The sequence below is a fragment of the Ambystoma mexicanum genome, chromosome 3q, assembly GCF_040938575.1.
Source record: "Ambystoma mexicanum isolate Mex_15411 chromosome 3q, UKY_AmexF1_1, whole genome shotgun sequence".
In the NCBI taxonomy this organism is placed as follows: domain Eukaryota; kingdom Metazoa; phylum Chordata; class Amphibia; order Caudata; family Ambystomatidae; genus Ambystoma; species Ambystoma mexicanum.
Genome location: NC_090926.1, coordinates 46035090 through 46058386, shown reverse-complemented (window position 1 = coordinate 46058386; position 23297 = coordinate 46035090). Strand labels below are relative to the sequence as shown.

Genomic DNA, 23297 nt, shown 5'->3' with positions numbered 1-23297 from the left:
CTTTACATCTCCACCAGTGAAGGAGGGCCAGGAGTTACAAGAGGGAAGCAAGATCCCTCCCCTAAACATCTCCCAGGGAACTGAGGGATATTCTGGACTCAGAGGACTCGTCCAGCAGCTCCAGAATCGGTACCCAGCCAGCACACGGCGTGCCCTGTTAGGTTCTGACAGCAAGCTTCCTAGGTGGGAAGTGCCAGAGAGTCTCTGGACAAAGCACAAGGACATTGCCTGCTAACACCCTCATGATCTTTGGGCCGTCCACCTTGAAAGGACACAAGTCCTGTGAACAAGCTAGGAGGAGTGCCACACTTTTTAAGGACAATTTTGAGACAGTCGAGTCCTCGAACCACATGCGGCTGCACCACTGACTGTTGTCACACCACAGTCGCCAGAGCCATCTGGGACACCTCGACCAGCATTCCAGATCCAACAACCAGCAAAGAGACAATGGGCCTCATTACACAGACGGCGGTAAGGGTTAACGGTCACCGTTAATGGCAATGGTGACCGTTAACCCTTACCGCCGTACTACGAGGTCCCTTTGCGGGTTGGAGGATTTAACGCCTGCTTCTTGCAGGCGTTAAAATCCAACCCGCTAAGGGACCTCGGAGCTAATTACGACACCGCAAAATTGCGGTGGCGTAATTAGCCCCTTCCCCAGTCCCATAGAGCCCTATGGGGCAGAAATGGGAATGGGGAAGGGCAATGGCGGAAAGGGGATTTACCGCCCCTCCAACCTTGGAATGGGGCGGTAAATCCCCTTTCCGCCAAGGCGGTGCCGGTATTTTACCGGCATGAGCCATGGCGCTAATAGCGCCATGGCTCACCGCCTACCGTGTAATGAGGCCCAATGATTCTTATCCCAGAGCCACCATACCGGACAGCCTGCAGATGTCCGTCCATCCTCGCTTGCTGAACTGCCTGCCACCTGGTAACCGCAACTGTCTCCCACCACTAACTCTGTCTCATGGGCTGCGAAGCGCCCTGCAACTGCCTTGACGCTGTCGCGCACCAAGAGCTTCTTCAGCACCAGGTACATTGTGGCACATTGTGGTTCTGCCCCTTGGTCCTTCTCTGAAGGAACCTAGAGACATTAACGACCCTTTTCACCTTTGGTGTTGAAACCAAATAACCTTGAACTGTAAGACTGATTACTTTGCCAACTACCCTCTTGTCAGTATCCAGAGTGCATCCCTTTCCTTCATGAAACTGTCTGTCCTCTGTGTTCCTTTACAGTGTGGGTTGTAATTGTAGTGTGCTAGAACTGTCCGTTGTAGTAATAATAAAGTAGATATTGGTATACAATCTGGACTGGACAGTCCCTTTTATCATTAGGTAATAATAGTATTTTCGCTGTGTTGCAACTAACCAACGATCCACAAACTTGCAGAGATACGCCTGCCGTCCAGTCCACGTTACAAAAATGGCACAAGGAGTTCTTATAATTTACTTGTATTACAATCTGTTCATATCTCTTCAGGCGTACTAGAAGTGTGGGGTTCATTGATGGTTTAGAAACCGATATTCATCCCAGGACCACACCACTGGTGCCCCGGAAGTTGATTCATCACAGGGCTCTAAGGTGATATCTATAGTGTTTAGAAGGCCAGTAGCATGTGCTGGTATTGGTTAAATTGTGGCCGCAAATTGGTTCATCCTACCTTCTATTCATTGGTTATATTGTAGCTGGCTAGATAGGGAAAAGAGTGAGGTTGGACAGCTGGGTCCGGGTTGTATGATAGGCCGTTGGAGTGGCTGTTGTGGGTGCAACTAGGAGTTGGGACATGATACACACAGAGCATGGAGGAGGATGTTTATGTTTGAGGACACCTGGGTTCAAGGTTAGGGCAATGAGCACTTCAATACCTTTTCAAATTGATTTGCTTAGGGCTGAATGAGCACATCAAAACATGCTAAATGCGGTTTGCTTAGAGCTGAATGAGCACATTAAAACATTCAAGATGTGGTTGGCTTAGGGCTGAATGACCACATTAAAACATTCTAAATGTGGTTGGCTTAGGGCTGAATGAGCACATCAAGACAGTCTAAATGTGGTTGGCCTAGGGCTGAATGAGCACATCAAGATATTCTAAATGCGGTTTGCTTTAGTGTAGGTGGGCACCTGCAGACAAGAGCTGGTGGAAAGTTTTGACACAGTGGATCTTGCTGTAGTGTTATTTGTGGTTTGGTCAGGAGGACAGGGGTGCGTTTGCCATGTGGGGCTTACCAGAGCGGGTGGATGATGCCAGCGCTTCCTTGATTGAGAGTCATTGTGGCGGGGGAAGGTAAGGAGTTGAGTTTGCAGATGCGGCACGCTTGGACAGGCTCAGACAGGGGGCCTTAGAAATGGGGCCTTTGAATGCCGGGGCTGGCTACCGCCCATCGACAATATGATTGGCTCTTGTAGGAAGGATTTAGCCAATCACAGAGAGGCAGCCCTGGAGGAGTTGCTTTGCTTACTGTAGCAAAGTGAGGTTGTCCATTTTGGAGAGGGTGTTCCTGAGCAGGAAACAGGTGAAAACCCCGGTCATTCGGATAAAAATGCAGCAATTTGGGAGGTGCAGCTTCTCTCGTTATGGCGCAGCCAGCACGCTGCGATGATTGCTTGCTTTTCTGATCAAATGTTTCTTTTTTGTATTTTGCAAATATGCTCATGATACATAACCAGGAATGCTGGCCTAAAACCCCAGCTTCTCCACTTAGTAGGTCATCCTGGTAAAATCACTTTACATCACTGTGCTTTAGTATCCTTAGCAGACAAACCCGTTATTGCCTTGAAGTGATTATTTTTGGGATGCACTGCGTAGAGAGTCACTTGTTCATGGCTTAACAGACAGCAGTCTTGCAATGTATAGAATAATATTGACAATGCATATAGTGCAGTCTACAGAATGTACTGTCTCTTATGGCGGTCGGAGCTAGTTACAATTTGAGCCATGATTTTCCCCTCATAGATTACGTGAAATAAAACGATACGTCAGTGCTAGTGATGGAGGATGGTTGGGGTGGCGGTTTGGAAGTGCAAATGGGAAGTTTGCATAGGATACATGATGGGATGGGATTAAGACTGATATGCATCCTGCAAATGCAGAGCATTACAACAAAGGGTCTCGAGACATCGCAGTCACAGTAATATATCGTGAAAGTACCTTTTAGAAGTGCAGAACAAAGTACCCTGTACCAACGCCCCACACTTTCCGTTTTAGTGGGGTACACAGTATAGCTTGTTGGGAAACACTCCCTCCCTCCTAACATTATTGACTAGTGGTGGCAAGAGCAGCGTGTGGTGAAAGTTGTGGCTCTCCTGGGGATGGTGTAGACAGTCAGTTGTGGGTGATGATTTAAAAGTGCTGATTGGGAAGTATGGCGTTGACCACTCGCTATGAAGAATGTTTGGCGCGGTTCTGGCGAGGAATGGTGTACAAGCACTGGCTATGATAGGAAAGGTGTAGCCATGGATGTTACTGTGGCTGTGGCTGTGGGGGATGGTGGATGAACCCAGACGTATGTATGTGCATTACTCGTAAGATTGTGTAAACACATTGCCTGTAAAGACTATGAGGATTCAAAGATGTATCTTTTCCCTCTTTCCTTATAGCTTTTCCCACGACTCTGGCATCTCCAATATTGAAAGAACAGGTAAAGGAAACTCGCGAACCTTTTAACCAATGATTGATGGATGGTGAGGGGGCGTTGTAGGTCAAAGAGAGTAATGCTTTCTGTATGTCTATCATTGTAACTTCATTATGACTATTTTGCCTCTGTCTGTAACTATTTTCACCATGCCTAAGAGCGCCCGGATACCTCAGCGTTAGGCGCGCTATTGAAAAACAATAAATAAACAAACAAACAAACTTGGGAGTTCATGGTCAGCTCTCATGGAGGGAGATGTTTGTGCGTGGAAATATAATCTGCAAAAAGTTAAATGTCCACTTGGTGGCAGTGCAGGCTCAGAGATGATTTTTCATACCTGCCGATGACCATAAGAGCACAATAATCATTCAATGTTTTTGAGGCATAGTGCCATTGGCACATATATGGATGGGCTCTTGCTTCTCCTGCGCACATTCGAATCCTGGATCCGCGCTTAGAAACCGAACTCTGGTATTAAGCGCGTTCTAAAAAAACAAACAAATAAATAAATAAATTGGTTTTTAAACTCGATTCATGGCCACTTTTCCGCGATTAAAAAACAAATCTTAATCTTTTCGCTTTGATTTGAACGAATAAATTGCGAGGCTATGGACCGTGTAGAACAGAGAGGTGTGATACTGACTATGAAACACTTTTAGGGATCACGAGTTCGGGCTGCGGGGGTCAGCAACGGAGCATTTTAAAGAACAATGTTGGCAGGATAGCTCAGTGGCTTAATGTGACCTGTGTCTGAACTGTAATCCATAGATTCCATCAGCATTAACCATGTGTGTGTGTTAAGCATCTGTGCACAGCTGTACATCTGTAGCCTTTCTTGGTTCTCTTGGTTTATCCGCCCTACCATAATAGTCCTTTGACATTTTCAACTCACCAGTCCCACACTCAATGGCTCTATGGACTGTTTTCGAGTGCTCTCTTGGCTTTGTCAGTGTCACTGGGCTCTGATTTTGGAGTGTTAGTACCACAAGTGGAGAAACACACATTTTGCCCCTCTCCCCGCCCATGTGAGTCATGCTGAGGGCCGCCCCATCCACGCTCGACAACAAAGCATAGGCTGCACCACACTCCAGGCCGGCGTGGTCCACCAATATGCATTATGTTCATGCCGCTGCAGGGGCATGCCAGGCACTGCTCTAGGTGAAAGATGTAAGTATGTGTCTTAATCAAACCTTTGATCTTTCACCTAGCATAGAAACAAGGGGGCTGCACCTGGCCCCTTGATCCTGACAGTTAAATGTACCAGTCAACTCTATGTGCGGCCAGTAATATTATGCACAGTTATGATACCATGAGAAAACATGTTCATGCTGGCTCTTTTAGTGCCCGCCCTTACCCCCATGCATGAACATTCTCTTGGTGGCTTTACCCTAAATGTCAGTAAAAATCTCCTGCCACAGAAAGAAAACTGGTATTGCTGCTGCACAAATGCTTGCCCAACCCCCGCACTACCATGTAAGAATATTCTTATGTTGACTTTGACCCCAATGCCAGTAAAACATGCAATTCTACAGTGAGTTACTATGTTCTTGTTTGGTTGCAGAAATGCCTGCACACATTCATACCCATTCGCCCAACAGCCAGTTGAGCCACGTCACACTGCACATCATGCTTGCTTTATTGTGGATGCCCATTAAACAATCTCATGCCACAGTAAGAAATGGCTATACTGGCTGCACCAGAATGCCAGTTTAGCCACATAATAACACATAACATGCTTGCTTTATTATAGATGTAATGCTGTAGTAGCTCAACCCACCCCTCACCTCCCACATGCCAAAATCAGCTACTCAGCAGCTGGCACAGAACAATTGTACATGCACACGATTCACATGATATTCATTTCCTCATTTACTCACACCAATCACTAGCTCATTCACACACACACACGCACACCCATACCCATACAATTGCTCATTCGCACGCTCAACCAGCCATTCACACATCATACACTCACTCACTCATTCACACACACACACAATCATTACATAATACATAACACATCCTGGCCTGCACACACACACATACATACACAAATATATCTTTCATAAACATGCCGCATACGTACGCACACCCTTACACCATTTTATTTTCTTACCTGCTGTTTCCCGACTCCTTCCCTGAGGGACTTCTCTCTATTAAGACCTCCGGTAGCCCAGCTCTGAACTCCAGCCTCACGCACGTTGACAGGAACCAGTAGAGCTTCCTGCTTGCCGGCATGCACAGTGGAGCCGGTGCACCACTCTGAAATAGGAATGTTTCTTTCTGATGTCAAAGTGCATGCGCCCTGTTGTCTGAAATAAATTCTTTCTTTCTGAAGTCGGAGTGCATATATAGGATTTCTTTCTGAGGTTAGACTTGCCCCCTGCCCCCACAATGCGGGAGACTGTGGGGGCCCCCGCTATGCCAGCGAGTGCCACAACTCCCAGTAATCACACGATTCATAGAATGGGAAACACTCTGGTCTGACATCACACTCGTTCCTGACATGGTATCAGCCCATCATTTCGTGGCAAAAAATACAGAGGCCGAACATGCCGAATTTTATACTGCACCTTTCCACACAATGATATGTGGGGGATGGGTTAGGGTTAGACATCATTTATAAATAATGTATGAGGAATATGGGGCCTGCGGGGGTCTGCCCTGGCATATAATTGCGTGGAAATGAGTGAAAAGAAAAAAAAACCCGGTATTTTCGACTTTTTGTCTCGAGCTAATCACATCGATCCCCTGACGTCTCCATACACACGCGCACACGCGCACACACGCACACGCTGGCAAGTGGAAAGGCATAACAGATGCAACACATCTCCCTTCACCAACAAGCTTCCAACCACACCAGGGAAGCCATGAAGAGCTGAAGATGGAAGAACGCCAAAGAAATGAACATTGGAACTGCAATACTCATCCCCACCACCACGCCCCAAGATTCTTACCACACACTCACAGTGTGAAATAGGAACCAGACATTAGAGCCAGCCTCCCCACACCTAACAATCACTATTGAGGCATGGAATCTCCCAGCCCAAGAGTAACACTACGAGACACCTGGATCCACATTAAACGACACTCATGTGATCTCGCAAGAATGTGAGCACTTATCCTATATAACAGTTACCACTCAAGTGCCCACACTCACACTGGCATGCAGCAGGATGGTCACCACAGATCTCACAAGCACCCCTGCTCCCAATGTAGCACTTGGAGGTACGTTCACCCTCAAGACTGTGAGCACCTGACCCTAGACTTCACGGTTTTCACATCAGCACTTCTCATCCTCCCAAACCACATGCACTGCACAACGCCCAGACAGAGGGGGACACACCTCAGCAATAAGGAGAGTAGTCATGCGTTGCTTAGAACAAGGCCAGCTTCTTTATCAAGTATTCATACCCAGCAACATGTCCTCACATTACACTAGACCTGCACTCACATGGCCGAGACACATCACTTGGGTGTGTGGAAAACAACCCACCCTCAATTCACACAATAACGTAGCACTGGTCCATTAAATTGAGGATAGCAATCAATCCTCCACAGTTTCCAAGGGACCCATTTCAAACACTTATCACAGTGCCGACTACGTAAATGCACCACACTGGCCCCCTTCAATTGAAGATGTCAATCACTCAATTATTCACTGTACAGGAAGCTGCATTAAATAACCTTTGTTTATTGGTTGAGAGAATGCAACCTTTAAAAAAAATGAAATACATTCCATTTAAAACAACAAAAGAGTGAATTTCATTTCCAATTTAACAATCCATAAAAAACAATAATTATGTACAAAATTCCATTTCTCATCAAGTGCACACAGAATAAATACATTAAGAGATATAGGTTGTGTCAATCATCCTAAACCTCTTCTACATTCAATGCTCTAATGAAGCATGCAATTCCTATAACTGTGCAGGTAGTCCTACCCGCCAAACATCTATGCCAGGTCACATTAATGTCCAATTCTGAGCACGAGTGGACGAGCTTACCAAGATAGACCCTACGCAAATTACTCAGAGCAGTGCAGGTCATTACCAATGTCTAGTGGTTTCACCAAATCAGTTTTTTTACAGAATCTGCATCAGCCTAACTTCGCTGGAATCTTATGTCTTATCATGATTTGTTTGGAGTAAAGCAAAGTTCCAAGCGAAAACGGATGAACACTGTACGGGTCACTTTATCTGGGTACATGCTCAAAAACGGCGCTATCTCGCCCCTCCTTTTATAATCATCCCTCAAATGTACCAAGGATGGATGAGAATGCAACTCTTCTTTTGTCATTGTCCAGTCCTGATGGTATAGCATTAGCTTTACCCTACTTGGTTGATCTATCAGGTCCTGTGTGGAACAGCTAATCTTGTCCAATATCGTATTACAGAAATCCTTTAGAGCTCTAATTCTGGTACAACACTGTTTGGCGTAAAAGGAATTGAAATCTACAAATAGGGATCCCTCCATCAGACATTAGATCTTTCGCAAGAGTGATTAGTGTTTTGTAATATGCTCCTGATTTTAGAGAGACTAATCCCAATTCATATCGCATTGCAGCTCCTGGGAGGCTCTTTGTTATTTTTAATATGCGTTTGTAAATTCTTCCTTCTGTTAGGAAAGATTTCTTAATTGTGGGTAATTTTCCTTCCATGTGGTAACCCCTAAACGTTTTGCTGTTGTTTTCACCAGGATCTAGACTTTGCCAGAGAAGTGCAGCCTTCTGCTGCACTCCTCTGGGCTTTCGCTCCATTCTTACGGGGATACTGACATGCACTTAACACAGTCAGTACCGGGAAACGTTGTTTTCGTAGTTTCTTTATCATGTTGCAGCTTTCGCGCAACATGGCACAAGAGGGCACTGTAAGCTAAGTTACTGCTCTCTTGGGTCTCTAGTCTTCAACAGGCCCTGGAAACTCTCTTTGGATTGTAAATGAACGGTGCAAGTGAATCACGGATGGGATTGGTGGCAGCGATCGTTTCTTGTGTTTTGAGCTCCTTTTGGCGTTTTAAGCGTGTTTCTCGTGCTTAGCCCAAAATGGTGGCCTGGCTTCCAAAATGGCCAGACCACGAGGCTCTTTGTCCTGTCCGCTGACCGTCTTGCCCCCTTCACCTCCCCCAGGTCGAGCCGACCCGGGTCCTTCCTTATTTGGGCATGTACTTTCCTGCGAAACAGATGCTTTCGCAGGCTTCTACAGGCCTTGTGTGTGCCTCCAGGATGGGGGCTGGGATGTCTGGTCCCAATACACATCCTGGGTGCCAGAGAGTCTAGGGTGGTGTGAATGCCTAGGACCCCCGTGGTCCGTGATAAGGTCCACATATGGTGTGAGTGTTTTATGAGCGGATCTCCCATTGGGTCCCCTCCGTTTTGGCGCAAAGGGAACCGTGGATAAGAGGGGGCTGGAAACGCCACTACCAGGTCGATCTCCTGAGTTCTCACGAACAAAGGAATACAGGAGCCAAGTATCCTGCAACCACGAGGCTGAACCGAGGAATCGCTGGTGACCCGCTGAAGGACTGCTCCTCTGCACTGCTGTCGCTTTGTGAAACCCTTTCTACCTCGGATCGAACGAGAAGGCCTGTACTGGTACTTCGACCCTTGGAATAGTGGGAACAACTATTCTCGGCATCTTCACCATCTCCTGCACGTACGCCTTCGGAAGTGTCTCTGGGCCATCCAGCAGACTGACCAGCCTACCCAGGAGTCTTGCTCTGTAACCGCCGTCAGGTTGTGTTGTATTACGAGTCCTTGTCACTCTCACACAATTCGTACACTTGGCATTCCCAGGTCTGAAGTGAGTAGTTTACATTTGGCTGAAATACACACGGCCGCTCCGTTGCCCTGCTGTGGTAAGAAACTGTGCGGGTTCACTGCGTTTGGGACATCCTCAACTCAACGTCTGCTGCTGCGGAATCTACACGACGCCGAGATGTCCCCTGCTCGTATCTGAATCTGCCAGCACTGAAACTGACGTGGAGAAGCCTGGGTCTGCCTGCATCGGGGACCGGTGAGTAGCATCGCTAGGAACTGGTCACCCTCCTGCAGGAGCCCATAGCTTTTCCCCGCTGTGTCTAACAGCACGCCTTTACGTACTCGCGCTCTGCTTCTGCCCCCAGTGGAGGCTGTGCTTGAGTCGCGGAGCTCTGTTCATCTTCATTTGTTCACCAAACTAAACTGCCTGATTCCCTCGAAGAGACTCCCCTTTTTGCCCGTTGGCACCAGCGTGTGCAGGTACTTTTGAGCACAAGGCTCCACTCTTCGCAGGGCTTGGACTTCCTTTTAGTTAGGTGCCTCTGAAGGCGGACTGGGTCTAATTATTATTCGCACTGCCTGTTTTCCTCCCCATCTAGGTGGTCTACACATTTCGTGCGTCTAACTCGTTAGACTCGTTTGTATTTGTATATATATTGTATTGGTTTGGTATGTGTTGGTTTACTTGAGTTTTATTGTGATTTCTCGCTACGGTCAATGTTACAAAGGCCTTGTAATAAATGTGTATATATTTTTAATATAACACCTGCTTGGAGTAATTTGTAAGTGTTCTTGCTTTGTGCGCTCATTGCGGGCTTTCAGTCACCCTCACCCCTCTTGAGACCTAGTCTTGACCGCCGCGATCGCTACCCTGATTGGTCTGGCTTGTCCAGCGGTTACCCTGTTCCAAGAAACTAGGCTGGCCTGCTGAACCTCTGCCCCTCCAGGACAGAGTTCCGAAATCCGTCTTAACAAATTGGTGTACAGCGGTGGGATTCGACTGAGGGTATCCAGTGTTGCGCACGAGCAAAGGCATTTCAAGTTATTCCTACCACGACACGTAGTGAATTGTCGTAGTATAACTTTTAAAAGGCCATAGTCCTATCTAACAGTATGGAAACAAATACCTTGTTAACTTTAAATGCTTCTAAATCCGAAACATTGAAAAAGATGTGTGCGGAGAGAGGTGTCTCCTCTCAAGGCACCAAAATGGATATGATCCAAAGAATCGTGGCGTGGCAAGAAGTGCAGCTTGACGCTGTAACTTCTGAGGACAGTGCGGAAGGAGGTGGGGCTGCTTTCACTGGTAGAACCGACGGTTCTGCCGCTGCACTGATCCACCGTGACCACGAGGAAATAATGTTTCCTCTGCCAGTGTCAATGGGGAGGCCATGCTGGAATTCAAGAAGCAAGAGCTGCTGTTTAGGCAGAAGGAGCTTGATTTCAACATAGCCAAACTACAGGAAGAGTTTGAGTTCAATAGGCTCAAGCTAAAAATCGAACAGGCAGAAAAACAGAAAGACAGGGATCACCAGTTGGAACTGGCCAAGCTTCAGGTTGCAAATGGATCCAAGGGTCCTGGAAATGAGTCTGGGGCCGCCTCTCATCCACGGTTTCCAAAGAATCTGCTCAGTGTGTATGAGGAAAAGAATGACATTATGGACTGGCTGAATACGTTTGAGTATGCATGCGAAGTTCAACAAGTTGACAATGCTGATAAGATTGCCTGGTTACTGAGCAGACTGCCACATTCTGGCTGTAGTGCCATTATGGAAATGTCGAAGGCTGAGCGAGCGGATTTCGCAATATTAAAGCAAACTCTCATTTCGGAAAGACTCCTGCCCAATATTTAAAACGATTCAGAGAGTATAAGAAAAAAGAAGGTGGTACTTGGGTATCCTATGTAACTGAATCCTTAAAAAACTTGACTGGCTGGGTCGAAGGTTATAAAGTTTCTACCTTTGAAGGCATGATAAGTCTTGTCATGCTGGAACATATTTTTGCATCTTCTTCCCCGGAGCTTAAGCAGCATTTGGCCGATTCGAAGGAGATAGATCCTAAGAAGCTTGCCATTGCCGCAGATTTATGGGTGTCACATCGAGTGTCCCATAAGGACAAAACGCATCCTGGTAAGCAGGAGGAAGGGAAAAAGTCCAAAGATACGGAGGGTGGAGAATCTGATAAATCTTCTTCTCAAAAGGGCCACAAAAAGAAAAATAAGGGTAAGACACAAGAGAACTCACAGGGTAGTGGAGGTCAGCCTCCGAAACAGAACTTTGGTTACAATAAGCCTCCCTATGTAAACAGACCCAATGGATCTTGTTTTGCTTGTGGAGCAACTGACCACGTGAAGGGGGATCCCCGGTGTAAGGTTAAACCTTTGGGGGTCCACTCCGCTAATCTGGCCTTCTCCTCCTACGAGGAAGAAGAGATTACAGGAGCATCCTTCTCCTCAGACTCATTCCCTAGCGGGACAGAAGCTGAGGTAGTTTTAGTTTCCCTGGGTTCCTGGGAGCCTAAAGTCGCAGAGGCTTATGCTAGGATTCCAGATAATACCAAGCACTACTTTAAAGACAGTGTGCTGATCAATGGAGTAGATACTCCAGCTCTTAGGGATAGTGGGTGCAGTCGAACTGTAGTGGATTCTACCTTGGTAGACTCAGAGAAAGTTGCCAGAGCTACTCTGATGCCCACTAAGTTGGCTGACGGCCCACTCCATATGTTCCCAGTAATACCTGTAAATCTTACTTTAAATGGTACAGCAGTCAGGATTCCAGTGAGCATTCAGAGAAACGTCCCAGGAAAGGTCTTGTTAGGTAATGATCTCAGAGCTTTAGGGCTTGTAGGAGACACTGCCGACAGACCCTACACACGGTCTCAAGCACGGGCAGCATTGGCCAAGACCAATACGCCGCCCCAGCCGAAGGGGAGACCCAAGGCAAAAGGAGTAAACAAGTCAAGTCGAGGGAAAGAGAATATTCCCCCGAGCTCGCCTACCACTGCGGTGGAGGAAGTTGGTCAATTGCCCGGGCCTGACGAGGAGGTGGCGATGCCTGAAGGATTTGACCCCAATGACCATCCTGAACTAAAAGACTTGTTAGTAGAAGGTGGTCCTGATAGGGACGAATTCAGTAAAGGCCAACGTGAGTGCCCATCTCTGGAAGGCCTAAGGAGACAGGCCTGCTACCAGCTTGAGGGTGAACCTCCTGGGACGCATCAGATTTATTGGGAAGGTGGACTCCTGTATAGTGAGCCCACAGAGTCTACAGAAGGAGACCATAGGAGGTTGGTGGTTCCCCTTGTTGTAAGACCCTTCCTCCTGCAGTTGGCGCATGAAGTGCCCCTTGCTGGTCACCTTGGTATTAAGAGGACCAAGCAAAGGTTATCCATGCACTTCTATTGGCCCAAGATGGGGGTGCAAGTAGAAAGTCACTGCAGGAGTTGTGCCTCCTGCCAGTTATCTGGTAAGGTTGGCTCGACAATCCAAGCTCCATTGGTACCACTCCCAGTTGTGGGAATACCATTTGAAAGGGTAGGGATCGACATCGTTGGTCCCCTTGACCCGCAAACATCCTCAGGCAATAGGTTTATCCTGGTGCTGGTCTACCATGCAACCAGATATCCTGAGGCCATCCCATTGAAAACCGTAACTGCCAAGTCAGTTGCAAAAGCGTTACTTGGCATCTTTACAAGGGTTGGCTTCCCTAAAGAAGTTGTGTCTGACAGAGGCAGCAACTTTATGTCGAAGTATATGCAGGCTATGTGGAAAGAATGTGGGGTCACCTACAAGTTCTCTTCTGCATACCACCCCCAGACCAATGGTCTGGTGGAACGTTTCAACAGAACGTTAAAGAGCATGATTGGGGCTCTGGAAGTACCTCAGAGAAGGAAATGGGATCTTCTTTTACCATGCTTACTGTTTGCCTACTGAGAGGTACCACAGGAGGGTGTTGGCTTCAGCCCCTTCGAACTTCTGTTCGGTCATCCTGTACGGGGACCCTTAGCCATAGTCAAAGAGGGATGGGAGATGCCCACTCCCCCTGTTACTACCAACGTAGTAGATTATGTGCTGGGGCTCAGAAAATGGATGGTACTTCTGATGGGCTTGGCTAGTGATAAATTGAAGGCAGGACAAGCGCTGGTGAAACATTGGTACGACCAGAAAGCTTCCCTCATCAACTTTACACCTGGTCAGCAAGTCCTGATCATGAATCCCATAAGGCCTCGAGCTTTACAGGACAAATGGTCAGGCCCTTACACAGTGGTGGAGCCCCTGGGTGAGGTTAACTATTTAGTGGACCTTGGAAGGGCTGGACAGGCTCCAAAAGTGTTCCACATAAATAGGCTGAAGGCTTTCGTCCCAAGAGTCGAAATCGCAGCACTGCTACTGGCTTCAGATATTGAGGAAGAGGAGTCTGAACCTCTCCCTGACCTGTTCCAAAGCAGTCCTTCAGATCGCTCCTTTGAGGGTGTCCGAGTGGCCCCTCACCTGACTTCTAATCAGCAGGCTCAGGTGAAAAGTTTGCTTAGGCAGTTTTCCCCCCTGTTTTCACAGTCGCCTGGTTTGACACCTTGGTGCAAATATAACATAGACACAGGAGACAGTGTACCTACCAAAAGTAGGGGATACAGGATGTCAGACAAAGTACGGTCTTACATTAAGACCGAGGTCAATAAGATGTTAGACCTTGGGGTGATTGAACCCTCTAGTAGTCCTTGGTCCAGCCCGGTGGTTTTGGTTCCAAAGGCAGGCACTTCTGAATTGAGGTTCTGCGTGGATTACCGGGCTCTGAATGCTGTCACGAAGACAGATGCACACCCCTTGCCTCGAACAGATGAGCTGGTGGATACTTTGGGTGCCTCCAAGTACCTCAGCACGTTTGACCTCACTGCTGGCTATTGGCAAATAGCTTTAGCAGAACATGCCAAGGAGAAGACAGCATTTTCTACTCCAGGCGGCCTTTACCAATTCAGGGTAATCCCGTTCGGGTTGAAGAATGCACCTGCCACTTTCCAGAGGCTTGTGAATCATGTGTTGAATGGGTTGAATGAATTCTGTCTTGCATATCTGGATGATATAGCAGTTTTCAGTGCCACCTGGGAAGACCATGTGAAACACCTCAGGATTGTGCTCCAGGCTCTTCAGAAAGCGCACTTGACCATAATGGCTATTAAATGCCAGATTGGACAAGGCTCAGTGGTTTACTTTGCACATGAAGTAGGTGGAGGGAGGATACAGCCTCTTCCCAGTAAAGTACAAGCAGTACAAGACTGGCCTACCCCCACTACACAGACCCAAGTGAGAGCCTTCTTAGGACTCACAGGGTATTACCGCAATTTCATGGCAGACTATGGCACCATAGCTGCCCCTCTGACTGCTCTCACTACTCCAAAGAAAGCCAAGAAGGTAACTTGGAACGACGAGTGTGAGAAGGCCTTCAACGGCTTAAAAGAATCCTTGTGCCAGGCCCCTGTCCTCAGGGCCCCTGATTATCAAAGACCTTTTATTGTGCAGACGGACGCCTCTGACACTGGGATAGGAGCTGTACTATCGCAAGTAGATGAGAAGGGTAAGGAACACCCTATTGGATTTATTAGTCGCCAGCTTAAGGACAGAGAGCTCAGATGGTCCACAGTGGAGAAAGAATGTTTCCCTGTTGTGTGGGCCCTACGGAGGCTAAGGCCCTACCTCTATGGGTCCCACTTCACTGTACAAACTGATCATAAGCCCTTAAAGTGGCTAATGAACATGAAAGGAGAGAATCCAAAGTTGCTTAGGTGGTCCATAAGTCTACAAGGCTACGACTTCACTATTGAGCATAGGCCAGGTGTCCAACATAGCAATGCTGATGGGTTGTCCAGAAAGTTTAACCGACCTGAACACAAGACTCATCCAGGGGTGGATTAGTTCCCCCTGTCCATAGTCTGGGAGGGGCGAGTGTTAGGAAAGATTTCTTAATTGTGGGTAATTTTCCTTCCATGTGGCAACCCCTAAACTTTTTGCTGTTTTCACCAGGATCTAGACTTTGCCAGAGAAGTGCAGCCTTCTGCTGCACTCCTCTGGGCTTTTGTTCCATTCTTACGGGGAAACTGACATGCACTTAAGACAGTCAGTACCAGGAAACGATGTTTTCCGTAGTTTCTTTATCATGTTGCAGCTTTCGCGCAACATGGAACAAGAGGGCACTGTAAGCTAAGTTGCTGCTCTCTTGGGTCTCTAGTCTTCTACAGGCCCTAGATACTCTCTTTGGATTGTAAATGAATGGTGCAAGTGAATCACGGATGGGATTGGTGGCAGCAATCGTTTCTTGTGTTTTTGAGCTCCTTTTGACGTTTTAAGCGCATTTCTCGTGCTTAGCCCAAAATGATGGCCTGGCTTCCAAAATGGCCAGACCACGAGGCTCTTTGTCCTGTCCGCTGACCGTCTTGCCCCCTTCACCTCCCCCAGGTCGAGCCGACCCGGGGCCTTCCTTATTTGGGCATGCACTTTCCCGTGAAACAGATGCTTTTGCGGGCTTCTACAGGCCTTGTGTGTGCCTCCAGGATGGGGGGCTGGGATGTCTGGTCCCAATACATATCCTGGGCACCAGAGAGTCTAGGGTGGTCTGAATGCCTGGGACCCCCGTGGCCCGTGATAAGGTCCACATATGGTGTGAGTGTTTTATGAGCGGATCTCCCATTGGGTCCCCTCTGTTTTTGCGCGAAGGGAACCATGGATAAGAGGGGGCTGGAAACACCACTACCAGGTCGATCTCCTGAGTTCTCACGAACAAAGGAATACAGGAGCCAAGTATCCTGCAACCACAAGGCTGAACTGAGGAATCGCTGGTGACCCGCTGAAGGACTGCTCCTCTGCACTGCTGTCGCTTTGTGAAACCCTTTCTACCTCGGATCGAACGAGAAGGCCTGTACTGGTACTTCGACCCTTGGAATAGTGGGAACAACTATTCTCGGCACCTTCACCATCTCCTGCACGTACGCCTTCGGAAGTGTCTCTGGGCCATCCAGCAGACTGACCAGCCTACCCAGGAGTCTTGTTCTGTAACCGCCGTCAGGTTGTGTTGTATTACGAGTCCTTGTCACTCTCACACGATTCGTACATTTGGCATTTCCAATTCTGAAGTGAGTAGTGTACATTTGGCTGAAATACACACGGCCGCTCCGTTGCCCTGCTGTGGTAACAAACTGTGCGGGTTGACTGCGTTTGGGACATCCTCAACTCAACTTCTGCTGCTGCGGAATCTACACGATGCCGAGACGTCTCCTGCTCGTATCTGAACCTGCCAGCACTGAAACTGACGCAGAGAAGCCTGGGTCTGCCTGCATCGGGGACTGGTGAGTAGCATCGCTAGGAACTGGTCGCCCTCCTGCAGGAGCCCATAGCTTTTCCCCGCTGTGTCTAACAGCACGCCTTTCCGTACTCGCGCTCTGCTTCTGCCCCTAGTGGAGGCTGCGCTTGAGTCACCGAGCTCTGTTCATCTTCATTTGTTCACCGAACTAAACTGCCTGATTCCCTCGAAGAGACTCCCCTTTTTGCCCGTTGGCACCAGCGTGTGCAGGTACTTTTGAGCACAAGGCTCCACTCTTCGTAGGGCTTGTACTTCCTTTTAGTTAGGTGCCTCTGAAGGCGGACTGGGTCTAATTATTATTCGCACTGCCTGTTTTCCTCCCCATATAGGTGGTCTACACATTTCGTGCGTCTAACTCGTTAGACTCGTTTGTATTTGTATATATATTGTATTGTTTTGGTATGTGTTGGTTTACTTGAGTTTTATTGTGATTTCTCGCTACGGTCAATGTTACAAAGGCCTTGTAATAAATGTGTATATAATTTTAATATAACACCTGCTTGGAGTAATTTGTAAGTGTCCTTGCTTTGTGTGCTCATTGCGGGCTTTCAGTCACCCTCACCCCTCTTGAGACCTAGTCTTGACCGCCGCGATCGCTACCCTGATTGGTCTGGCTTGTCCAGCGGTTACCCTGTTCCAAGAAACTAGGCTGTCCTTCTGAACCTCTGCCCCTCCAGGACAGAGTTCAGAAATCCGTCTTAACACTTTCCACAATGATCAGGTGTTCCAGAATAGCAAATGGGTGAGACTCAATACCATACAGGAGCTTAGGAACTATTTTTACCTCATAATATCTAACAACTGGTTTCAGAGAAAACCTAGCAAACTTTATGTCAATCATTTCCGATTGCGTGATCAGTTTCGTGGTTCACTCATTCAACCAGACAAGACTATTATCCAAGAGGATCTCGCATTCACTGGGAATCCCAAATAGATGAATGAGTCCACACAAGTGACCAACCATTTTCCTATTATCCACTGAAAATTGCACTACTTTCTGCTATTTGTAAATCAATTTATTGTTGATTTTGTAGGATTCACAGTGAGCGCATGAACTTTTCATAAATGTTACAAAGCAAGAAATCAGGCGCTGAAGACCAATTTTAGTGGCAACGAAACAAAATTAAAATCGTCTGCATACGAGAGCCATTCATAACGCAAATGTTGCAATTTAGGAGTAATTAGCAAAGCAGCACATAAGGCCTCCTCGATGTCGGCAAGGTATCAATTAAATGGACAGGGACTGAGCTTGCATCCCTGTCTGACACCCCTGGCAGTTGTTATTTTCCTTGATAGGGCCACCTTGTTGTTAAATCGAATTTGGATCACCATTCTTGAGTGGAGAGTGACTCTCAAACTGAGGAGACCAACCGGAATACCCAAGCTTGACAATTTCCACCATAACGGCCCTCGGTCCAGGACACTGAAGCTGCAGTCAAATCGAGGGAGGCCCCATAGATTGCTTCATGCCTTCCGCTCCATGCCAGTTGCTATACTGAATTGATGACTAATCCATTCAGCGATGTCAACATCTGATGCCTGAGAACAGTTTGCCATTTGGAGATACTTGCGGTCTCTGTGGCCCAGGCATCCAGGTGCTGAAGCACAATCGACGCAAATATCTTACTATATGCCTCAAGCAGCACTATCAGCCGGTAAATAGAGGGGTTAGCGCTATCTCCTCTTTTATAAATCGTGCATGCAACTATTCCTACCCTTGGTACTTGTTAAACTTGAAGAATGCCTTCCTTTTGAACAGTTCAATTGTTTGGCAATTATTCATTAGCATGACATATTTCCAGGCAGAACCACAATACAAACAGCTGGGAGCTCAGCAGTCCACCCGTGGAAGGAAAACAACAGTGAAATATGAGACAGCGCTCTCCCTTATTGTAGGTTACAGCAAACTCTGCTAGTACGATAGTGTCCGGCCCGAACGGTCACATGCTTGAACCTTCCATGGAAGACTTGATATCTTGCGAGTTTACTTATTAAATCCCACAGCAATTATCATGATGACTCAACTAATATTAGTACCACATGTTTCACTTCACATCCTATGACTGCAGAAATGAGTTCTCCTCCGGACACCATGCACTTCATGAAGAGTACTGCAGTTTACCACACATGGATGCATCGACTGCCATGGCCATATGTCCCCTTGAATGTTGGCTAAACTACACAATGCCGCACACTCCCTACTCTTTTCAGGTAGCTTTTCATTACCCAATGCTTGGGCATACGTTAACGATTTCCGGCCGCGTGCCTGTGTGATAAGGTCCTTTGCTCTGACCCACTGTTGGGTCAAGATCGCAACTTGCACACGACATCACCATTAGTCCTTGCCTGACCTACTGACATCATCTGAAAGTTTGTAAAGTGTCTCATGGGGGTGCACAGTCATGCAACATCATCTTCCACTAGCCAACCACTCCAGCATGCGCGGAGGCCCTTCGGTACTGGATGCTCCTTCACGCCCTTGCTCATTCACATCTTAAAAGACAGGCTGTAGGGTGGGTCGATAACTTTCAGCACTGTAAATCGCTACTGCTAAAATATCTCATTGTGAACTGAAAATGCTGATAATTCTCTGTGAACATCTTTTGCAACCACAATCGCTAGTAGAGATATTGGCTGCCTGGGCCACTTAGGCACCCCACAGCATACACCTCAGCCCAAGTCATGATCAGTTAGAGGCAACACCTGTGGACTTCAATGGGGGTTAATGCCATGAGTTAAATGACATGCAACTGACACACACTTGGCTGGTGGGGCTTCCTTTGTGGGGGTGGGGCGGGCAGTGGGTCCTGAGATGGCTGCTCCCCCACCACAGCACTGTGTGGATCATGTCTTGGCCCTCCCATCAGCTGATCTTCCAAGTCACCAGGAGGACCTGACCGCTGGCACTGGTTTGGAACCACCTATGCCCTGGGCTCCAAACCTTAGGACTTGACATTTGGTTCTTTGGCCATGGCCACAAACACACCAGACTCTGGTGGGGGTCGCATTTGGTTGCTTTGCCTTATCATACACAACCAGGACGTGTTGGGGTTTTTGCTTTGTTTTTCCTTTCTTTTGTTTTGCTTTATTTTTCATTAGATAGACTGTTCGTTCAGCTATACACCTTGTGGATAGTTTGTGTTTGAAAATGTTTATTTCTTGACAACACCAGAGTATATGTTCTATAATATCTGATGTAATTTATTGTGCATTTTAATGACCACTGCTTCTTTTTGAAAGTATCATCTTTGTAAATGCTCCTTTGGGAGATCATGTTCATTTGTTAGACAACAACTGTAAAACTAATAAATAGTCACTGAGCTATTACAGTATTTTCCTTTATGTATTGTCTTTCGCTCCAAGGCAGCAACACTGGATGCTTCGGGGTAGCCTGGGATATCAAATTAATCAGATATCCAGAGTATTTGGGTTCAACATTCATTGGTTTATAGGTGAATTAGTCTTAAGCCTTCTGCTCGCAGAGTACCAAACGGGAAGAAATAGTGTGTGTTATAATAAGAAGAATATATTTACCGGGATGAGGTCAGCTCCTTGTTTGTATAACAGCATTTTTGATGCCCTTAACCTGACCTTCCCAATGCATAGGGCCTTCCCTTCGGTTTACTTTGGCCCTCTTGTGGACGTCTCGTCACCAGGGCACTAATGCACTCCTTAAGGATAACTCTTGAGCCATCAGGTGAGTTTCTAGGGGAGCTCCTTTATTCGCTGCCAGAGCATCAATTACACATTAGAAGGGCCTACTGGCACCTTGTAATTGGTAATGTAATTGGTCATTTATAAGGCGATTAATACCCAGATGTTTCTAAGCGCGGACCCGGGGATCGAACCTGTGTTGCTCTGCGTCGTCTTGCTTCCAAGGCTAGCACGTTGCCCCTGAGCTATCCTCCCGGCTCTCCCTTCCACCCAGGGAGAGCAGTCCCAAGCGACATTCATAGCACACACACAGGGTCTGGCAAGGGGGAAGGCAGAACAGGTACATGTCTAGTTTGCGTGATGCCCCCAGCACACTATATGTATTTGTCATCTGAAAATGTTTGCACATATTCTATTCAGAATCCTGATGCCCTGAATATCTCTTTGATAGGGAACGGCAATGCAACCCCATTGCACTCCTGCAGCGCCTCCCCGACAAGCCCTTCGGGCACCCGGAGATTACGCGACAGCTGGGCAAATAAAGAGTTCCACCCCAGGTATGAGCCTGGGTGACTAACCTCGACCTGTTTAGGGACCCCCTTACCTTTCGCCTCTTCTTCGCAGACCTCAACACTCTCTCCTCTTTCCCTCTCTGCAGACAGCTGACCATCACACTCTCAGAAGAGAACCTTTCCACCAACGCGGAGCACAGAGTTGGGGGTTTTGCAGGCAACATAACCATCGTGGGTGGAAACATGAAGGGGATTTACGTGAAATGGGTGAAACCTGCTTCGGAGGCAGAGAAGGCTGGATTGGGCGAGGGCTGTCGCCTACTGAAGGTAGGGTGTTGACCAGAGAGACCAGACATTCTATTTATGTGTACCCAGAGTCCTTAACCTTCCTCCTAAAGCACGCCTGAAAATAAAGAGCTATGGCAAGAAATATTTAAATGATGGCTTGTTGAGGCAGTGCCCCAGAGCATGGTGGGAAATTGTCTCAATTTGTCTAAAAAGAATACCATTGCTCGCCTCCGATTTTCGATCATATCTTTCTCTCTGTCACATCTTCTTTCTCCGTTATCGCAGTTGATGGCCACTGGAGTAAGTCCCCTGTCTCTGGAGCACTGTACCAAAGAGGTGGCCCACCTGTGCCTTCAACTCTGCGAGGATGCCTCAGCTCTGACCTTCAGGGTGGACAAAGAGGGTGAGTCTGAGGGCATTAAGACGCTGTTTTCGTTGGATGTTGAAGGGCGGATTTCACAACGTGGCAGATGAAGTGAGTTTTGATCGAGCGGGATCATGAGAAATCCTGGTGGTGGGAGCGGTAAGTGCGAGAATTAGTGCTGGTGTTGGACAAGGTAAGTGCTCTTGGAGACTGTGACCAAATGATTACCTTTCTGAAGGAGCACAGGGATGCGTAGTGGCGAAAAGGACTACTCGGCCACAGCCTGCCGATCAACCAGCAGTGATCCTAATTATAAAGGTGAAAAAGGCCCAGCCTGACAGGTATACCTACTTCCCTTCTTTTGGTTACGTTGACTGAGGGAAGGCTGTGCTCTTCAGGAGGGGTGTGAGCTGGCGCAGATGCAACGCAAACAGCAACAGAATGGTAGTATCTAAATAAAAGAATGGCCAACCAAAGATCTATAAGAATAGCGTCTTTAATGGAACTAGAATAATGCAAAACACTCTGGGTTTGAATACAGGGGTGCTCAGGCAGTACAAAAATGTCATGTACATGAAGTTGTCTTTAAAAAGGAAATGAAAGGGGCTTAAAGATCGCTGAGGTCCTTTAAGGAGAGAAAGGGGACATGGCCTCTTCAAGTACCTTTAGTCCTTGTCTTTGCGGCTCAAAGGCATTGATCCAGTGTTCCAGGCACTTCATGTGGTGGTGATTTGGCATTGGGCTGGTTAGCTTGTCAACTGGGTTCAGCACGTGGTGTGGTCCAAGTAGCAATGGCATGTGGCAGGAAGTAGCTTGGGACACGAAGGAGCCAAGTCAGAGTAGCTCACAAGTGGCTTGAGGTGGGAACAAGGGCCCATGGCTGTTCCCTGAATTCTGGGTTGCTGGGAGATGCAGTCCAGGGTCTCTGTGGGCAAGCTGAGTCCTTTCTTCTGCCCTACCCAAATAGGTGCTGTAGAGAGAACTTGGGTACCAGTGGCTCAGTTGCAGTAGGCCTTGTCCACACTGCAGTTTCAGCCCCAAAGTGCCTTTGAGACAGGTAGGGAGAAGATCTTTCCTCTTCCTTGGAGCCTTATGTCGTCACTTCTATGGCTGAGGACTTTGGAGTAGACCATATCCCAAGAGAGTTCCAGTTGAATGCTTCTTGTCTTTTAGTGGAAAGATTAACCAACTACGGGGAACCTCTCTTTGAAACAAAGCAAGCCTGTCATTAGGCGTCCAAGCCTGGCTGCTGTAACAACCCTCCTTTGCTGATGTCATACATAGAGTGCCTTGTCTGCAGGAGGCGAGGAGGGTCAGGAGCTTTGGGGAGCCCCAGCAAAATCCTTGATGTTGGAACCCCTCTCTGGACGAAACCTCTCCTTGTGGCTGATATTGTCCACCCCTTTAAAAAGTCTCCAGAAATCAGCACTCTTGTGTTAACAGGCCTTTGTCATGTCAAGATGCATCAGTCCCCCAGGGGACCTTGCAGGGGGGGTTCCTGCCTCCTGGAGCAAGGTCTCACCTGTTCTCGGGGAAATCAAAATGAAGCTTCCTGGGGGAGGACCCAAATGGTTGTTGTCGGTAGACCCAAGCCAGATGGATAATATACACCCATCGAATATCCCCCTTTACTTTGCCTAAAAAAAAAAAACTCTTTTACACTTAACTCTTCTACATTCACTTCAGACATTTATTTCTTCGTATATTTACTTCTACTTACATTTACTTTGTCTGCATCT

General features: G+C 47.5%; 1 protein-coding gene across 2 annotated transcripts in view; it reads left to right on the top strand.

Moving 5' to 3' along the window:
• The window catches only part of CARD10 (caspase recruitment domain family member 10), a 356289-nt gene that overhangs the window by 233503 nt on the left and 99489 nt on the right, over window positions 1-23297 (top strand). For both annotated transcript variants that reach the window (XM_069653039.1, XM_069653038.1), the window contains exons 13-16: window positions 3599-3639; window positions 20846-20951; window positions 21053-21233; window positions 21480-21597. In XM_069653039.1, coding sequence (XP_069509140.1) covers window positions 3599-3639; window positions 20846-20951; window positions 21053-21233; window positions 21480-21597 — 446 coding nt within the window. The remainder of the gene's footprint in view (window positions 1-3598; window positions 3640-20845; window positions 20952-21052; window positions 21234-21479; window positions 21598-23297) is intronic.